Source organism: Palaemon carinicauda, chromosome 41, assembly GCF_036898095.1.
Source record: "Palaemon carinicauda isolate YSFRI2023 chromosome 41, ASM3689809v2, whole genome shotgun sequence".
In the NCBI taxonomy this organism is placed as follows: Eukaryota; Metazoa; Arthropoda; class Malacostraca; order Decapoda; family Palaemonidae; genus Palaemon; species Palaemon carinicauda.
In genome coordinates this window covers 5,014,870-5,035,353 of record NC_090765.1, presented here as the reverse complement: position 1 = coordinate 5,035,353, position 20,484 = coordinate 5,014,870, and the positions used below count along the sequence as shown (strand labels likewise).

Here is a 20,484-nt window from a genome sequence, read left to right as displayed (position 1 = left end):
TATGTTTTGTTTATATGCGACCTTTCCTGATAGTAGGCGGTCCTAACTTGGAACCGAAGTTAATCAACGTTGAGCCCGTTATATCGTATTTAACCTTTAAAGAATTTAAAACTTTTTAAATTTAATGTTTTATGAAAGAATTTCTTTGATAGTCTCGTACTGTTTTCAAAGATGAACTAACGTTTAGTTTTTTAGTCTACGCAGTTGTTGACGTTCAGGACGTTCAACATGCGCTCTATCGTTACGATAGAGAGAGAGTGTATCACGGTTTCACTTTGCAGTAAGAGTAAACCGATTCTGGCGTTTCGTTCATTCTTTCTTAGCTTTAATGGTTTAAATTCTAAATTAAAGGAACTTTTTATTTGGAAAACCTTTCAGTTTTTTCCTTTAGCAAATAACATGTTTTGACGATATATAATTGGGCTCTTCTCTCAGGTGCGAAATCAAGAGAGAAAGAGAGAGAGAGATAGAGACGGAGGGAGAGAGAGGAGAAAAAACGTTTCGTTCAAGCGGGTAACGTTGTTCTCGTTTTACTCTCCTCCCTAGTCGCTGTACGGGGAAGAAGGTAAAACGTTTCTAGGGTTTTATTCTTGTTCCCAGGCTATGTGCGGTGAGAGATTGTAAACGTAGTTTATTTGAACTAGTGTTTAGTCTCTTTCCCAGCCACTGAATTCTTTATCTTTATATATGTTTTCTGTTGCATTATACGACTTTTTTCGCAATTACTACCTTTTAATGAAGGGTAGGATTGCGTGTTTCAGGTAGAAATCAGTAAAAGTTTCGATTTCAGTGAAATAAGTGCAAAACAGAAAATCGCAGTGATAAAGTTATATGCGCAAAGTGTTACAGTGTTGCGTCCGAGGGTTCGTCTGTTCGTGCCTGTCGTTCACCTAGTCCGGGACCTCTTGCAAGCTCCCAAGCCCAGGGGAGAAGTAATGTCGAACGACTTATGGGTTCGTCAGGCCTTGATCAACGAACAGACGTTTTTCCCTCCGTGGTTTCGGGCGTATCTACCCAAGATCGCCCCACCCACACAAAGACGAGAGAGCCCATTTACTTCTCGTCTGCGGAAGAGGTTTCTCGTAAGAAACCTTGGACCAAGGTCTCGCAGCTTATTAAGTGCAAGTCGGTCCCTTCCGCGCAAGTCCAACGGCCCAGGTGTAGCCACTGGGTCAGTTCGGACTCGCTGCAGTCTTCCGATGACTGCACACCTCCTAAGAGAGGTAAAGCGGTACCGCAACAGGCAGTAACACCGTCTGTTGCCGCACCTGCTGCTGTAGACCCTAAGTGGTCTTTGCTACAGTCTATGCAGACACAGTTAGCATCTTTTTTGCAGGAGTATCGTGCGGAGAAGGTTGACGCTGCACCCGTTAGCCTACAACCTACCACGGTTGTGCGCCTAGCAGACGCTGTGGCTGCCTGCTCCCACACTCCAGCTGTGAGAGTTCCTCCACCCATGCGCAGTCGACCCTGCCAGACGCATGCTGACGTTCACAGACGCACGGAACCCTCCGTTGACGTGCGTGTGCTACCACAACAACAGGAGGGTGGAGTTAAGCTGCCGTGTTTTGACACGGTGCGTCAGCCTCCGCAACCCACTGTGGTTACCGCCACTCGCCCGCAGCAGACTAGTCAGTCAGGAGTTGAGGCTTCCCCACACAGCTTTGGTTGTTGCCAGCTCACAGACTGTCAAGCAGTTACATGACGTTGCCTTCTGGTCTGCTACTAATGCACCAGTGCTGTATGTCCTCACGCACCTGTTGTGGTTGACAGTTCAGTTTTTTGACAGTTCACAGACTGTCAAGCAGTTACATAACGTTGCCTTCTGGTCTGCTGCTAATGCACCAGTGAGACCCTCACTGAGATAACCTAGCTTTTCTCGGACAAGGTTCCTGTAGATGAGAAAGTGCTGTTCTCCCTCCTACTGATATTCCTTTGAGGACTCTGTCATTTGGAGAGGAGCCTTAAGCTGCTTAGCCTCCTATGGACTTTAATTAAATCATGATGATTTTTTAAGGATCTTCGTCCGGATCTTGTAACTGCTGCTCCTCGTTCGCCTCACGTCAGAACTTACACTAGGCCTAGCTACTTCGAAGCCGTTGTTGTTAAGCTAGTGCTCTCTCGCTCTCCTAGAGAGCGTTACGTTGGCTAGGCGACTGGTTTTTGCACCAGGAGGAGTTTTAGGGATACAGCCTTTTGATTTCCCTTCTTTTTAACTGGCTTATAGAGCGAGAGTCTGATAGGACACGAGAGAAGTTCTCGGCTTGGGAGTTCATGCCTCTGCCCAGGTAGACTTCTCAATTCTGGTAGACTCGCCCAGGCGCCTAGCCAGGAGACGCTCCAGTTGTTTACAGGTCAACTTCTCAACTTTTGTCGAGCCTTTGAAGTTTTGCTGTACTATTATGTCACACATAACAAGGCTTCCAGGGATGGTAAATGGTTCCGCTTCAGTCGCTAACCCCGTCTGTTGCCACACCTGCTCCTGTAGACCCTAAATGGGCTTTCCTGCAAGACATGCAGTCCAAGCTTGTGTCCTTGATAGAGGACTTAATACGGAGAAGAACCTTCTGGCCAACAACCTTCCTACCGGTTGGTTGTGCGCCCTGTTGACGCTGAGGTATCCTACTCGCGTCTGCCAGTTGAGGTGGTTCCTCCACCGATGCGACCCAGTGTGGGTTGCCAGTCGCACGTTGACGTTAAGCGACGCTCGGAGGTGGTTGTTGACGTTCAGTGTGTCACTAGGAAGACGTTCAACAACCAGCAGAGGTGACTTGTTGTGACGCAGTGCGTCAACCTCAGCAACCCGGTAGGGTGTTGACTGCACAACCCAGACAGTCTAGACAGTTTCGGGTTGACGCTGTACTTCCTCGCGTCCCCATGGTTGTTGACAGTTCACAGACTGTGCAGCAGTACCATGATATTGCGTCCGGCTCCGTCACTCATCCACCAGTGCGACCGGATTCAGCGAGTCAGACGTTGCCCACTCCGTTGCCGTTTCCTCATCAGTTTCGGATGAGGAACCCTCTGATGAGGACGTTGCTGAACAAGACGATCAACCCCCAGCCCTGCTATCCATCCAGAAGATGCTGAAGAAGGAACGCTGCCCAGTCAGGCTGTGGATGAGTCTGGTAGGGACACTGTCATCTGTGGATCAATTTGTGTCACTAGGAAGACTACACCTCCGTCCTCTTCTATACCATCTAGCTTTTCACTGGAAAAAGGACAAGACGCTAGAAGCGGTCTCGATCCCGGTTTCCGGAAAGATAAAGTCTGGTCTGACTTGGTGAAAGGACTGTATCAACCTTAGAGAGGGTCTTCCCCTGACTGTTCAGACTCCCAACCACGTTCTCTTCTCGGACGCATCGGACGTAGGCTGGGGTGCGACATTAGACGGTAGGGAATGCTCGGGATTATGGAACTCGAGTCAAAGGACAATGCATTTCTACTGCAAGAAGCTACTGGCAGTACGTCTGACCTGGAAAAGCTTCAGGTCTCTCCTTCAAGGCAAAGTGGTGGAGGTGAACTCGGACAACACCACGGCTTTGGCGTACATCTCCAAGCAAGGAGGGACCTACTCTCTGACATGGTACGAGATCGCAAGGGACCTCCTCACCTGGTCAAAAGGTCTAGATATTTCACTAGTAACGAGGTTCATCCAAGGCAACTTGAATGTCATGGCAGATTGTCTCAGTCGGAAGGAACAAATAATTCCAACAGAATGGACCCTCCACAAGGATGTATGCAAGAGACTTTGGGCCACCTGGGGCCAGCCAACCATAGATCTCTTCGCAACCTCGATGACCAAGAGGCTCCCAATATTTTGCTCACCAATCCCGGACCCAGCAGCAGTTCATATAGATGCCTTTCTACTAGATTGGTCACATCTAGATCTATATGCATTCCCTCCGTTCAAGATTGTCAACAAGGTACTGCAGAAGTTCGCCTCTCACGAAGGGACAAGGTTGACGCTAGTTGCTTCCCTCTGGCCCGCGAGAAAATGGCTCACCGAGGTACTTCGATGGCTAGTAGACGTTCCCAGAACACTTCCCCTAAGGGTGGACCTTCTACGTCAGCCACGCGTAAAGAAGGTACACCAAGGCCTCCACGCTCTTCGTCTGACTGCCTTCAGACTATCGAAAGACTCGAGAGCTAGAGGCTTTTCGAAGGAGACAACCAGAGCGATTGCTAGAGCAAGGAGAACATCCACCCTTAGAGTCTACCAATCGAAGTGGGAAATCTTCCGAAACTGGTGCAAATCAGTATCCGTATCCTCGGCCAGTACCTCTGTAACTCAAATAGCTGACTTTCTCTTATATCTGAGGAAAGAACGATCTCTTTCAGCTCCCACTATCAAGGGTTACAGAAGCATGTTGACATCAGTCTTCCGTCACAGAGGCTTAGATCTTTCCAACAATAAAGATCTACAGGACCTCCTTGAGTCTTTTGAGACCACGAAGGAGCGTCGTTTGGTTACACCTGGTTGGAATTTAGACGTGGTACTAAGATTCCTTATGTCAGACAGGTTCGAACCGCTACAATCAGCCTCCCTGAAAGATCTCACCTTTAAGACTCTTTTCCTGATATGCTTAGCCACAGCTAAAAGAGTCAGTGAGATTCATGCCTTCAGCAAGAACATCGGAATCTCATCCGAAACGGCTACATGTTCTACAACTTGGTTTTCTAGCCAAACACGAGCTGCCTTCTCGGCCTTGACCAATATCGTTCGATATTCCAAACTTATCGTATGGTTGGAAATGAACTAGAAAGAGTCTTATGTCTCCTGTAAGAGCTCTTAAGTTCTATTTTAAAACCTTTACGAGGCCCGTCTGAAGCTTTATGGTGTTCAGTTAAGAATCCATCTTTGCCTATGTCAAAGAAGGCTTTATCCTATTTTATCAGACTGTTAATACGAGAAGCTCATTCCCATCTGAATGAGGAAGACCAAGCTTTGCTGAAGGTAAGGACACACGAAGTTAGAACTGTCGCAACTTCCGTGGCCTTTAAACAAAATAGATCTCTGCAAAGTATATTCGACGCAACCTATTGGAAAAGCAAATCAGTGTTCGCGTCTTTTTATCTTAAGAATGTCCAGTCTCTTTACGAGAACTGCTACACTCTGGGACCATTCGTAGCAACGAGTGCAGTAGTGGGTGAGGGCTCCACCACTACAATTCCCTAATTCCATAACCTTTTTTAATCTTTCTCTTGAAATGTTTTATTATTGTTTTTGGGTTGTCCGGAAGGCTAAGAAGCCTTTCGCATCCTACTTGATTTGGCGGGTGGTCAAAGTCTTTTCTTGAGAAGCGCCTAGATTAGAGGTTTTGATGAGGTCCTTTAGTATGGGTTGCAACCCTTCATACTTCAGCTCCTAGGAGTCGCTCAGCATCCTATGAGGATCGCGAGGCTCAGTAAGGAAGACGTACTTAAAAAGGCAGAGTAATTGTTCAAGTCGACTTCCTTACCAGGTACTTATTGATTTTATGTTTGTTATTTTGAATAACTGCTAAAATGAAATACAAAATACTTAGCTCATAATAATGTCAACATGTAATGCTGGTCTCTACCCACCCCCCTGGGTGTGAATCAGCTATATGATCACCGGCTAAGTTTAATATTGAAAAATGTTATTTTCATTAGTAAAATAAATTTTTGAATATACTTACCCGGTGATCATAAATTAAAGGACCCTCCCTTCCTCCCCAATAGAGACCCAGTGGGCAGAGGAGAAAATTGGTTCTGTGTTGACATGGAGTACTTGAGTACCTGCTCGACAGATGGCGCTGTTGATGTACACCCCCACCTGTATAGCGATCGCTGGCGTATTTTGTCCTTAGGTTTTTCTGTCGGGCAGCAGAGCTGACAGCTATATGATCACCGGGTAAGTATATTCAAAAATTTATTTTACTAATGAAAATAACATTTTTTTGGGTTCCTGCTCATGTCGATATAAAGGGATATGAGGAAGCGAACACTCTGGCAAAGGAGGCAGTTCATAGCTGTATAAGAAATAAATTTTTACTACCTGCAAAAGATATGTACCCCGTAATTCAGTCCATACTTAGAAAAACTTGGAACTTTTATTGGGAGTTGGAAAATAAAAAAATGAGTGAAATTGTTAAATCATCTCATCCAGGGGCATATTTTGACATGCAAAGGTCAAGAGAAGTCGTACTGTGCCGAATGAGAGTTGGTCACACCAGATTGACGCACAGCTTTTTGATGAGTGGAGAACATCCGCCATTCTGTGAAGGTTGCTTGGTGCCACTGACTGTGAAACATATATTAACCGAGTGTCAAAGTTACTTGACCAAGAGATTACGCCATTTTCATAATTGTAAGGATAGCAGTGGCTTTTACATACTATCTAAAATTTTTGTGACCTGAATGCAATATGGATTGCCTTTTTAAATTTTTTATGGATACGGGTTTATTTAATAAGATTTAATTGTGAGTTGAAATATGATACATAATAATTGTTAACTATATTCTTTGGCATCAATGACCTCTGCTGTTACGATGCCAAATAATACTTAATAATCAATCAATCAATCACTAGCAGAATAAGATTGGCTGACTGGATGTCATGAAGAGTTGTTGGTGGTTGGGGGGGGGGGGGCAGGTAGGTTATGAGCTGGATGGCTAAGCTAATTATTGTGGAGTTGAGAACCTTTCAACTTAAGAACCCAATCTTAATTAAGTGACTTACTATATTTCATGGATTACGAACTCTTATGTTTTTATTTGTATCCTGTGCAATTTGTTCATAATTTTTACCAAATTATCAAGTATTCATTTATGGCAAAATCACATAGTGTATACTAGTACCAAATCTGCAAATCTAAAACCCAGGAATTATGAATGTCAAGTGTATTGTGCACAATATACAAAAAGAGCAAGATTGGTGTGTAAGAATGGTGTATATCCTAGTTTGTTAAGGTTATGTTAAATCGGTAATAAGTTTTGCAAATTTTTAGGTGTTTGTGTGACTGTTATGGGTCCAGATGCAACCTTTCCTGACTTCTTCACACGTAATAGTGGATATAAAGCTCCTTCTCATGTGGAATCCCCATATTTGGCTGCACTCATGATGAAGAAATGGACAGAGTTAGATATGGCTTCGGGGATGTTAGTTGCCGTACCAATTCCAAAAGAATATGAAGCAGAAGGTCAAGTAATTAAGGATGCTATAGGTAAGCCATTACTATGATTAGTGTTTAGGTCATGGTGGTACACTGGTAAAATATGTGTATTTATATGAATTTCACAAAACCTCAAGTATTTTGATTGGTTTTAATACATCAGGCAGTTCAGACTACTGTAGATACTATTGTATTTATTGGATATCACTTGGTTTTTTAAAATCCAAATTTTCTTTCACATTGTCTTTTTTAAAGAAAATTGTCCGAGGGGCTTTTTACTCAAAGCTAGGACGTATTGTCATTTTATTTAAATTTTAATTTTACAGATGAGCAGAATGTTTGAAATACAGTTGTTATTAATAACCCTGTGGTTTTGACACCATAATAAATGCAATTCAATCAAATATTATTATTATTATTATTACTATTATTATTATTATTATTTGCCAAGCTATAACCCTAGTTAGAAAAGAAGGATACTATAAGTTCAAGGGCCCCAAAAGGGAAAATAGCTCAGTGAGGAAAGGAAATAAGGAAATAAACTAAAAGAGAAGTTTAAGAACAATAACATTGAAATAAGTCTTTCATATATAAACTATAAAAACTTCAAAATAACAAGAAAAAGAGAAACAAGATAGAATAATGTGCCTGAATGTATCCTCAAGAAGAGAACTCTACCCCAAGACAGTGGAAGACCATGATACAGAGGCTATGGCACTACCCACGAATAGAAAACAAAGGTTTGATTTTGGAGTGTCCTTCTCCTAGAAAAGCTGCTTACCATAGCTAAAAAGTCTCTTCTACCCTTACCAAGAGGAAAGTAGTCACTGAGCAACTAGAGTGCAGTAATTAACCCTTTGGATGAAGAAGAATTGTTTGGTAATCTCAGTGTAGTCAGATGTATGAGAACAGAGGAAAATGTGGAAAGAATGGGCCAGACTATTCGGTGTTTATGTAAGCAAAAGGAAAGTGAACCGTAACCAAAGAGAAGGATCAAATGTAGTACTGTCTGGCCAGTCAAAGGACTCCATAACTCTCTAGCGGTAGTATCTCAACGGGTGGCTGGTTTTAAGCTTTAGTTTTGAGAGATAAGTTTAGGGTTAAATCTTATTGCCTAAACTCTCTTATAACATGTTTTTAAGAAAGCTCTGGTGCTGCTCTTTCCTTAAAGTATTCCGAGAGAGCTGCTTATAATTATGTTAAATTTTAATTTTCTTTTATCTATATTTTTCCTTCACTGGCATCTTTGCCATTTACTGCCAGATTGTTTCATTACTATAGTAGCAGCATGTATTTATAGAAAGGAAAGAAAATGAGAACATTTTTAATACAATTTTGGGGGGAAATGTCGACAAACTGATTTTCTGCAGAGGCAGCAATGTGAACATCAGGTGAGTATAGAAATGTCAAATTTTATTATTAAAATTTAATATTTTATTTTCTTTCTGCTTTGGCAAAAACAAAAGCAATTGAAACTAAGAGCATTATAGATAATGGGTAACTTTTGTAATAAGAATGATTTTGTTTTGAATATGTATTTTAGTCAAAATGGGTAATGGTATTTAAGTAGAAATTTATGAAACATGAGCTATATTTTTATGGTTTTTATGTTGCAGAAATAGCAGTTAAAGAAGCAGCAGTATCAGTTCGTGGAAGAGATGTAACTCCTTTTGTCTTGCAAAGAGTTCTTGAAATCACTGGAGGCGAAAGTCTCAAGTCAAGTATCCTTTTAAAAATACAAAGCTCAAGTCTTTTTTTTTAACTTTACTATTTTAGCAGTTTAAATTTTTTTCTCTTATATTTGAATACTGTTAAAACTATGTAAATTTTTGGGGCCAATGGAAATGAAACTGGTAGATGTTTATAAATGTTTTGGTTCATAAGGATGATAGTATGCTTAGCGGTAAGTAATTACAAGTAACTACTATGATTGACAATTCATAGCGCCAACCCACTAACAATTTTTTAATTTTTCAGTTTGGAGAAGGCTTACCCTCTCCTTCATACATTAGTTTTTGAATCAGTTTCTATGGTGTTGCTCATAGGGTGACTTAATCCTTTTATATCTCAGCAACCTTTGCATATTTTAGCAATGTCTCTCAAGAAGGTTTTTGTGAGTGATTCTAAGAGGCTTATGATTACAATGCAAGACAAATTGGATATGATAAAGATATAAAAATGGTGAGAGGGTGATAAACATTCAGTGTGCTGTAGGCTTCCTTGATCAAAGACCACATTGTCCCATACTTGACTGAAAAAGCTCCATCGTTGAAAACTTCAATAATTAACGCGAAGAGAGGCATAATGTAGGAGGAAATGGAACGCTTGGATAGAAGGACAAGACATGAAGAAATTCTTACAAGCCATATTCTTATTCAAGGGGAGGCAAAGTTTTTATTTGACGACTTGCATAAAGTACGTCATCTGAGTGAAAAGTACACTCCATTTGTACACTTAATTTATTCAGTACATCTTCATAATGAATATTACATCAGCAATAACATGTTATTGGATATCATAGTTTTCTTACAGTTTGTACCAACCGTGTGTCACACGATCATACATAGTAACGACATTTCTTTCTTTTTCGTATAAATTATGCTTTGTATCTTCGCTCTTCCCTCGCACTGATAGCACTATACTAAGTATGGGTACCCTGTTATGACACTACCCACTGCCAGAAGATATTATTATTACTAGCCAAGCTACGACTATTTGGAAAAGCAGAATGCTACACATGGTTGGTACAAGTTTGTTTATAGCCCTTATAATTAGTCTCTCTCTCTCTCTCTCTCTCTCTCTCTCTCTCTCTCTCTCTCTCTCTCTCTCTCTAGCCATTTAGAAATGAATTATCCTGGCTTTTTAACACTCGTATTTTAAGCTATTTGTTGATGATGCGTAAGTAAATAACCTACCTGATTTTTATACTCGTATTTTTAAGCTGTTTTATTGTAATACAAGCAAGATTCCTTGACGTTAATAGGTACATGTATGTGTACTTATATATTATGGGTGTAAGTTACTAAAGCACATCATACACACATGTGCACACACAGCCAAACATTATTTTTTAATTACAGTCAAGTACAAGGAGAAAGAAGGCCTAAGTTTAATGCAGTGGTATTAAAACTGCATTATGAATGAGTACTAGTTTTCACCTAAATGTATGTTTTTATGTGTGGATGCCCCCCCCCAAAAAAAAAGCAATATATTGTTTAAATGAAGTTTTTAACAAAAAGTTATTTTCAATGATAGTTTTTGATTCCAAATAACAACAAGAGTCATTTCCGCATTCATACTCTTAATTTCTGAATCATGGATTAATTCCATATGTGTTCTATTCAAACACATCACCAGCATATTAAAGCCTATCCCCCTTTACACAATGTAGCATTTACCACTACCCCCTCACTTATGCAACTCCTGTATTTATAAATGTTAATGTTAACTATTATTTTTCCTTAAGTTATACTTCAGATGTAGCGCTTATCAAGAACAATGCTATAACTGGAGCCCAAATATCTGTGGAATTCTGTAAACTCAAGGATATTTCTAACAGGTTAGTCACATTATTTTCTCTATTCTCTTAAGCTTCAAGGTACCCATATAATTTTCAAGTCCTTTAATATGAAAAGTATTGCTGAAATACATTGATTTGAAGTAAATAGGACAATAATCATTTGTATTTATGTCAAATCCCTCTTACTTCAAAAATTTTTATATACCTTCTGAGATTCATAAGGGGACTAAATATTGTGTATAAAAACATTCTGTTTTTTATTGCTTTTGAGTTTGAGATCATTTTATTTAAATGAAACTTTGTTGTTATTATGCCTTAATCATTGAAGCCACTGATTTCTTGACCTTTAAACAAAAAATTTCTACCCCTTCTCCATCTTCCCCTCCCCTGAAATATTCCCAGTAGACCCAATAGGAGAGACAGGGTGAACGCGTATCATTACATCTGAAGAAATTTATGTTTATCGTTCTCACCCACACGGTCTCTTTTTACGTTCAAAGAAATTTATGTTATTTATGAATATAATTGTTAAGTGAGATCCATGATGATATTTATCTTTAGTTATCGATTTGGTGAGCTATACGATAGGTAAGAGGCCAGCTCGGTAAGAATCAAGCTAGACTCATTAGGCTGGTAAATCTCCTCCTTTTAATGATAATAATAAAGGTAGATAAGCATAGAGATATGAATTGATTTTATGAGGTAGTTATCCATACACCATTCTCTCCTACTAGATGTACAACTGTTTGTTGAATAAGTTTTGTTAATAAACTTACTCTGGTGTAAGGTTACTGAAAACAAAAGTTTAAACAGATTCCTACTGCTACTAACTTCTCAATAAGTTATGAGTTTTTTCTCTAAATTAAATGTAAGTTTAGTACCCATTAGAATTATCGTAAGATTCCAATTACTGTAAGCTGTTAGGTTGCCAGGTATCTCTTTCTTGATGGTCAGTAATGTTCAACTAATTATTTATAGATGGGTTTTTTTGTTTCATTTTGGAATGTTTGGCAATTGTATTTAGGAAGGGAGATTCAGAAATTAGTGAGAAGGACAGGAAGGCCTAACTGTAGCATTAGAAATAAATTGGTATTCTAAGGGGTCTGCAGTAAGAAGGCACAGAGAATGAGTCCTGACAACCAGCCTCTAGCCTACCAAAAACTAAGAAAGGAAACCTGGGAATGGGTAAGGCAGCACTTAAGTGAAGTCTAACTGTCAGTATTAGAACAAGGTAGTGTATTCCAATGTATAGACAAGAAGTAGACATAGTGGATAAGTGGAAAAACAGTCACCCAAGACTATCCAATGCTCCCAGAAGGACCTTTATGACCGTAGCTCCCCACCATGACACATCAATAGCATGGGAGGAAGGGCAGCCTCACGAAACCAGGAAGGTTAAGTGAAAGAAGGGCATGGTGCACAAGAACATATTCACCAGTCATGGCTGACGGCCAAGGTAGAGTTAGCCTAAATCAAGACTAACAAAATATGCACATGCAGACCATAGTAAAAGAGGGGGATACCCCATAATTATACCACAATTGTAAAAGAATAATTCAAAACATTCTTACAATACTATGACAAAATAAATAAGCATTTCTGAGCGATTTGGATACATGAGTCGCCGGAGCCGACCACGCGCCAGTTGCGGGCAATAAAAAGCATGCAAATAGAAAAATAACGGGGTGAAGACGCGAATGCTCTAAACCAAAAGAAAAGGGTACTCGCTTAGTCAATGAGGAAGAAGCAGAAACATCCATGATCGCAAAATCACTAAAAAACTATGAAAACACGCAGGAAAAACTCCAAACAACCGTCAAGATGGCACTGGAAGCAGGAATGGTAATACAGGAAAAGTGTTCGTAGTAGCACACTGTGATAGGAAGGTGTAACGGCTCTCTCGCCCACGTATCCAATCCTATCCCATATCCTTCGAGGCAAGGTTAATTCTATTCGGGGAAGGATAGCCGTGACTTGTTTTAAACACGTCGCTTGTGTATACACAATATCTCTCTGGATATTCGCTCCAGGGGAAAGAACCCTGTGATACTTCTTAACCCATTAAGGACGAGAATTATCTATTGGTTTTAAAAACACCATATTCACAGAAAATACTTTCATTTGGTCTACTTTCAACATAAAATCATCACCATAAAAAAATTCCTTTCTTAAGTATGATTTATTTGATGGCAGCTTTTGCTGCCACTAGGCACTTGAATGAACAAAATCTTTCTATTCTAGACATAACATATAAATTTCTTAACAAACATAAGTATTTTAAGTATCCCTTTATCATACTTAGTAATTATCATTACTAATCATGCCTTTCATGAAAAGAACTGCAAATTCTATCTGAATTATAGTACATAAAAAATTCAATCAAATAGCATATCTTACTGCCACTAGCCACTTTGAATGCACAAAATCTTTGTTTTTGACATACAATATAATTGTACATTAAACCTAAGTATTTCAAACATAACTTCATTATCTCTAATAATTATCATCACTAATCTTGCCTGTTACAATAAAAACTCCAAATTCTTACTGATTCATAATATAAAAGAAAAAAAATACTTGAAAATATTGCATGAGTTGCATATCCACACTATTCTATTTTTCTTGTACGAAGGTTATCCCTATATAGCTTCAAATGATTTCAGTCTGTTGTTCATTATGCACTACTGAGGTATTTTATGATAGGGCAACATGTGTTTTGGATGAAGAGGTACAGAACACATATTGCAAATGTATTTTGTGCGTCGAGAACATTCGCGGCATCTTGAGTGACGCTGGTCTCCTTCCTTGGTCCAGTGCTGCTCACCATTGTACAGCACAGAATCCTTTGCAATTCCAGAAGACAGTCTCTTAGGTCCAGGAGATGTACGAGGAGCACCATATTGCTTCATTATGGCAATTTCAAAATGCCAGATGAAGTCTATCAATGGGATTATATTTCCCAGTTTGCGATAAACCATCCATGAATTGACAACTTGAGCATTGATGCTTCAAGCAAATATTTGTCAGCACCATTTTCTTGAACGAATTCGAGTTCTATAGGCCGATACTTTTTGATCAAATATATCAACACCACCCATCTGTTATTTATACACATGAATGGAATTGGGCATATGAACCTCAATATGCTTTTTCTCAAGTTTGCTCCATCGTCCTGTTTTTTTGTACTTGAAGCATTCTTACTTTGAAGCCACAGTAGCTACCTTCCATTTTACTACTGATGTGCTACCAGTAATTACCTCTTCCATGTACCCACGATATTTTTTTCTTCTCCTTTTCCTTCTTTTCCATTAGTGGGGCACCATGAAGACGATCCTCTCTTAGTGTGCCAGTACCTCCTATTCCTCGATTTGCTAAATTTTCCAGCAATGGTTATGAGGTGAAAAGATTCTCAAACACTGCATGCTGGCCAGCCTGTAAATTGATCTCATTAGACATCTCTAATACGACATTTGGACCTTAGCCCAGTCTTATATCAGGGATTTTAGTGTCAGACCCGCAATAGGGCTCACAATAAAGAAGAGATCCGTCTGAAGTACATGCAGCCTAAACTTTGAAACCAAATCTTACTGGTTTCTCTCTTATAAACTGCTTAGCCCGGTGTTTTCCATAATAAGGGATCATAATTTCATCTCTGCTATGGAATTATTGCTGAAGCTGAAGATTGCTGACTTTATTGACGTGCTGGAAAAGTTGACTTACCTGAAAATTTAGAATGCCTAATAAAGATAAGGTTTTATTGGTCAATATATTTCAGTTCTTCAGTATATCATACAAAAGAGGAGATATAAATCAACAAACATTATTTATGTGATAAACCATCAAAACCATAATCTGAGAATATAGTATAAAAAGAAACATAACTTTTACCTTGTAAAATCAGTCGTCGGTCATTTTCATATTGCCAGCAAAATGAAGACTTCTAAGAATTTTATCAAATGTATCTCTCCTAATGCTTTCAGATACCCAGTAATTGAATACATCAGGAGTTTCAGACCAGTACATTCTTCGGTAGGGAAGTTTGTTGTAGCCAGAAAGTATACGAATAGAAAGAAAAATCTTCACATTTTGTGGTGTGATGTGGTCTTTAGAGAGCGACTTTTGTTCTCTATATGTTGTGCTCTGATGATAAAGTTCTTCAATCCATTGTTTAGTCCAGGAAAGATTTATGCAGTCGACATGGTTATTTACTTTTTCTTTCAATTTGTCAATTGCGACGTCTGTGGCGAGAATCCTTCTGGGCAAATGACCAGGATTGCCTGCAACTTCATCATCTGAAGCATCCGGGTCTTGGTCAATGTCTGCATCCGTATCCTTAAAGGGGGGGGGGGGAGATTTACAGAAACATCTACTAATTTGTCATGTTTATCCAGAAGGTCATAGATTCCATATATAATATATATATATATATATATATATATATATATATATATATACAGTATATAAATATATATATATTTTATATATATATATATATATATATATATATATATATATATATATATATATATATATATATAAATAGATTAATATATATATACACACACACATATAGATAGATAGATAGATAGATAGATAGATAGATAGATATGTATATGTACATATGTATATTTTATATATATATACTGTATATATATATATATATATATATATGTGTGTGTGTGTGTGTGTGTGTGTGTGTGTGTATGTGTGTGTTTAACTGCGTATAGACCTATATATCGACATTCACATAGATGTACTATCATTTTTGTAGGAGCACTAATGTTACGTTTACAAGATAAAACATCCGTGAGGATAAAAAATTGCATCAGTTTTTCTTATAAAACTCCTGTGGAGCTGAGTAGCAAACAAAGAATTGAGTTCATTCAACGTTAATTTCTTCTCTCAGTCATGAAACTACGAACTGAATATACTCTAATAAGATTTTAACCACTATTTGAAAAATAAATGAACTCTATATAAGAAAACGGAAAAAAATGATTACGTTATAGCCTAGCGGCAGCAAAAGCTGCCATTAAAAATGCTTTTCTCAGTGATGGCCTTGAAAAAAATAGCAGAGATATTTTATGGATAACACACAAAAAAGGAACCTCTAGATCACAGAAACACAGCAATAATGTTTTGAAATCATTGTAAATTTCATATAGAAAATACCTTTCTTTACAACTAAATGTAGTCCTCTTTTCACCCATCTTAACTTATTCACACTCTAAGCTGAACTGACAGCATTAGGTGAGTTGTAGGGTAATGTGGCCCGGTCAGCAGCAAGAATGAACTTGTTTCAATATGCTCAAAATGTAAGATAAGGCTGTAAGACATACAGACGATTCTGGACACTTCAGAATATAGTGGCAGCTTTTGCTGCCGCTAGGCTGTAATGGGTTAAGTTAAATTCTCTGGTATATCACTCGCAGAAATATCCCAAGTAGAAAACTGCCTTTGAAGAACTTCCACTACCAAGTTGAAGATTTTAGATTCCATTCATCATAGTGGCATCAGATTAGATACTGGCACTTTTAAATCATCCCCCATCCCTAGTCTTTTAGTTGATGCAGGTGAGTGGCCTCTGGACTTATATCGCCAGTCTACTAGGATTAGATATTGATATAAGTTACAAAGGCTTGAAACTACCAATAGAGAAAATTTCTTCTCTTACAATGAGGCTTATTCTACATCCCCTAAGCCTTATGGATTCAGAGTGAAAAAACTGCTGAATATCCTGAATCTTTCCAGGAGCAGAGTAATACCTTTTTGGCTATCAGTTACCCCTCCCTGGAAATTTCCAGAGAAATTATTTCATGTGCTCTAAAGGCAACTTGATAATTGAAGAAATTTGGTCTTCCTTTTTAGAACATACAGAACAACACAGGGATAGGGGATTTATATTTATGGACGGCTCCAAATCCAGTGCTGGCGTTGGATTTGTGGTGTGCAATTCCCTTTTTAGCTGTAAATGTGCACTCCCTTTAAAATCCTCTATCTTTACAGCAGAGCTGTATGGTATCCTGACTGCTATTGAAAAAATAGCAGTAATGAAAGAGGGTAATTTTACTTATTTTAGTGATGCAAAAAGTGTGTTGCAGGCATTGACGGTTTTTAATCCAAACAACCCTTTACTTTTACAAATTTTAGAATGGTTCCATATTTGTTGCAGTGCAGGTAAAAAAGTTAAGTTTTGCTGGATCCCAGCTCGTGGGTGTTCCTGGTAATGAAGCGGCAGACAATTAGCAAAAGAGGCAGCAGACAAATTATTTCCTAGAAGATATCTTCTTCTTAGTAATGACTTTTTGCCTGATATAAAAAAGTCTCTTAGTGAGGTTTGGCAACACTACTGGAATTCTGTTGGTCAGAATAAGATGGAGGAAATAACAAAAGCAATGCCTCCATGGAAGTATGAAAATATGCCAAGAATGTGGAAGACAGTCCTCTGTCACCTTAGAATTGGGCACACATGTTTAATTCACAAGTTCCTGTTGACTGGCAGGGGTCAGCCATTTTGGGATGATTGTTTGGTCCCTCTGACTATAAGGCATTTACTTATTGAATATCCCAGTCTTGTGGTTATCAGGGAAAAATTCCTGTCTGAAGCTCATGGTAGGGATGGCAGGTACATCCTCACCAAGATTCTTGGAGGGGACATTTTTTTATGATGCTGGTGGCATTTGTAAATTCATATTGGAAACTGGCATTCGTACTCAGTTTTAAATGTATTGATTTTAAAAATTTCATTAAGTTTCCGGTGGGAGTGGGGCTGAGACAGGGATGTGTGAAGTCGCTGTGGTTGTTTAACTTGTATGTTGATGGAGTGGTGAGAGAGGTGAATGCTCGAGTGCTTGGACGAGTATTGAAACTGGTAGACGAGAATGACCATGAATGGGAGGTAAATCAGTTGTTGTTTGCGGATGATACTGTACTGGTTGCGGACGCAGAAGAGAAGCTTGGCCGATTAGTGACGGAATTTGGAAGGGTGTGTGAAAGAAGGAAGTTGAGAGTTAATGTTGGTAAGAGTAAGGTTATGAGATGTACACGAAGGGAAGGCGGTGCGAGGTTGAATGTCATGTTGAATGCAGAGTTAATTGAGGAGTTGGATCAGTTTAAGTACTTGGGGTGTGTTGTTGCAGCAAATGGTGGAATGGAAGCAGATGTACGTCAGAGAGTGAATGAAGGATGCAAAGTGTTGGGGGCGGTTAAGGGAGTAGTAATCAATAGAGGGTTGGGCATGAATATAAAGAGAATTCTGTATGAGATAGTGATTGTACCAACTGTAATGTATGGATCGGAGTTTGGGGAATGAAAGTGACGGAGAGACAGAAATTGAATGTGTTTGAGATGAAGTTTCTAAGGAGTATGGCAGGTGTATCTCGAGTAGATAGGGTTAGGAATGAAGTAGTGAGGGTGAGAATGGGAGTAAGAAATGAGTTAGCAGCTAGAGTGGATATAAATGTGTTGGTGGTTTGGCCATGTTGAGAGAATGGAAAATGGCTGTCTGCTAAAAAAAGGTGATGAATGCAAGAGTTGATGGGAGAAGTACAAGAGGAAGGCCAAGGTTTGGGTGGATGGACGGAGTGAAGGGAGATAGGAGGATAGATGTGAGCGAGGCAAGAGAGCGTGCTAGAAATAGGAATGAAGGGCGAGCGATTGTGACGCAGTTCCGGTAGGCCCTGCTGCTACCTCCCGTGCCTTGGTTGACCGCAGAGGTAGCAGCAGTAGGGGATTTAGCGTTGTGAAGCTTCATCTGTGGTGGATAATGGGGGAGGTTGGGCTGTGGCCCCCTAGCATTACCAGCCGAACTTGGTTGAGTCCCTTGTCAGGCTGAGAGGAACGTAGAGAAGAGAGGTCCCCTTTTTTGTTTCATTTATTTGATGTCGGCTACCCCCCAAAATTGGGGCAAATGCCTTGGTATATGTATGTATGTATGTACTAGAGTAGTTTTAAATGAAAAGTTATTGAACATTTATGTTACCTCTTGATGTGACAGAAAAGATGGACTGAGAATGTAGAACGTAAGGATAGTTTGAATCATGATGAATTTTTAATGAAAAATGAATACATTATCATGCCAGTCTGAATTTCATCACTATATCTATCATTATTAACACTATCATTAAAATTATGGAAAGTTTAGAGAAAAAAGGTAAAGGTTGCTGAGAACGTAACCACAACTTGATGTTTACATTTTCTCAGCTGGACTTTCATAGAGAAGATTTGATTTCATTGTTGACATAGAATTTTTCCTCTAATAGACTATTTATTATTAAATTATGGCAATAAAATGTAAGGTCGAATGGTTAGGTTACATTTATTATCAGTAACTGTACCTAGGTTTATGCTAGCCTACCAGTACTTGAAAAAACAATAGATTTGTTACTATTTGTGGCACTTGACTCGCAAACTTTGAACAACTTTACAGATACAGAAAATTTGATTTTGATAACTAATGACCGCATAAAAAATGGATCGCACAATTCAAACACGCATATTTCAAGACCCTACTTTACATTTGCTATTTCCTTATTTGTTTTCCTTACTGGGCTATTTTTCTTGTTGGAGCTCTTGGGGTTATAGCATTCTGCATTTCCAATTAGGGTTGTAGCTTGGCTAGTAATAAAAATTAACGTAACATTAATGTGTAGGTGATATTTTATGATTTTTTCCTTTAAATCTGATTGTTTATGTAGTTTAATTTGTATTATAATCATACCAATTTACTTAGATATATCTATTTTGTTTAGAATTTAATTTTACTTGCTTTAATTATTTAATTTTATTTTATGAATTATATGAACTAAAATTTTACAATTTTTTTTTGTCTATACTCTCTGATGTTTAAGATACTTTGTTCAGTTACTTGCATGTTGAAAAAAAATTCTAGGGTTGAAAATTGCACCTTAACTTATTGCAGTAGAATATAGGTTTCATTGCTAGAAGACTAGCATGCATTGTTTAGTACTAAAGTTGTAATTGAAAGTCTTCTGCCAAGAAATTTAAATTGTGCTATTTACCGTATCATTGAAACATTTTTATCATTATAGATTGACTTTTTCTAGAATTTAAGAGGGTAATATTTGATGTATCCGTGAAATAATTTTTATCATTTTCTTTTTCAGTTCCATGCCAGTTGAAACTTTGAGGCAGGTATCGAAATCAACAACATCAAGCCTAGCACGACCTGTACGTTTTTATGGTGATAGTTGACATTTTAAGTAGTATTTAATAGGCATGTATTAACATTGTAAGTGTGGGTTGTTAATTGTCCAATAGATGAATATATATTATGTTTTGTACACATTTGATTGGTGTAAGGTGATTTTGTTGTACCTGTCAAGAAATTAGAAATTGAAAATAAGATTATATGCTCAAATGATACACAGTAATTGGTAGAATTAGTTTTAATTATTTAACTGGGATTTAGGGTGAATCTTTGGCAAGAAGTATCTATTGTATTTTGATTATGAATCGTATGTTTCTTTCATGAAATATAGAATGTAGCCATAGAATTAAGATCACTCCGCATTACTCGTAGCTGTACCTGTATAGTATTTTAATAACTGTCATAATCTCATATTTTAGGTAGGATTAGTAGTAGAAAAATTACTATCAAAAGTAACATTTTTATACACAAGTTTCAGGTTTTTTATGCAGGTAGTGGAAAAAAATTGACAATGCACACTAAATAATCGAACCAAGCTAACAGAATCAAGGTAAAGAATGGGGAAAAAAAGATTCCTTTGATATTGAACACCCTTGAACTTCAACAATTTAGTGATTAAACTGTTGAGCCTGGGGATTGAAAAAAAAAAAAAATTG

General features: G+C 38.4%; 1 protein-coding gene across 5 annotated transcripts in view; it reads left to right on the top strand.

The window, feature by feature from the left end:
• Positions 1–20,484, top strand: part of LOC137632337 (pseudouridine-5'-phosphate glycosidase-like) — a 350,199-nt gene that overhangs the window by 156,806 nt on the left and 172,909 nt on the right. For all 5 annotated transcript variants that reach the window (XM_068364270.1, XM_068364268.1, XM_068364269.1 and 2 more), the window contains exons 6-9: positions 6,975–7,190; positions 8,756–8,860; positions 10,617–10,698; positions 19,785–19,848. In XM_068364270.1, coding sequence (XP_068220371.1) covers positions 6,975–7,190; positions 8,756–8,860; positions 10,617–10,698; positions 19,785–19,848 — 467 coding nt within the window. The remainder of the gene's footprint in view (positions 1–6,974; positions 7,191–8,755; positions 8,861–10,616; positions 10,699–19,784; positions 19,849–20,484) is intronic.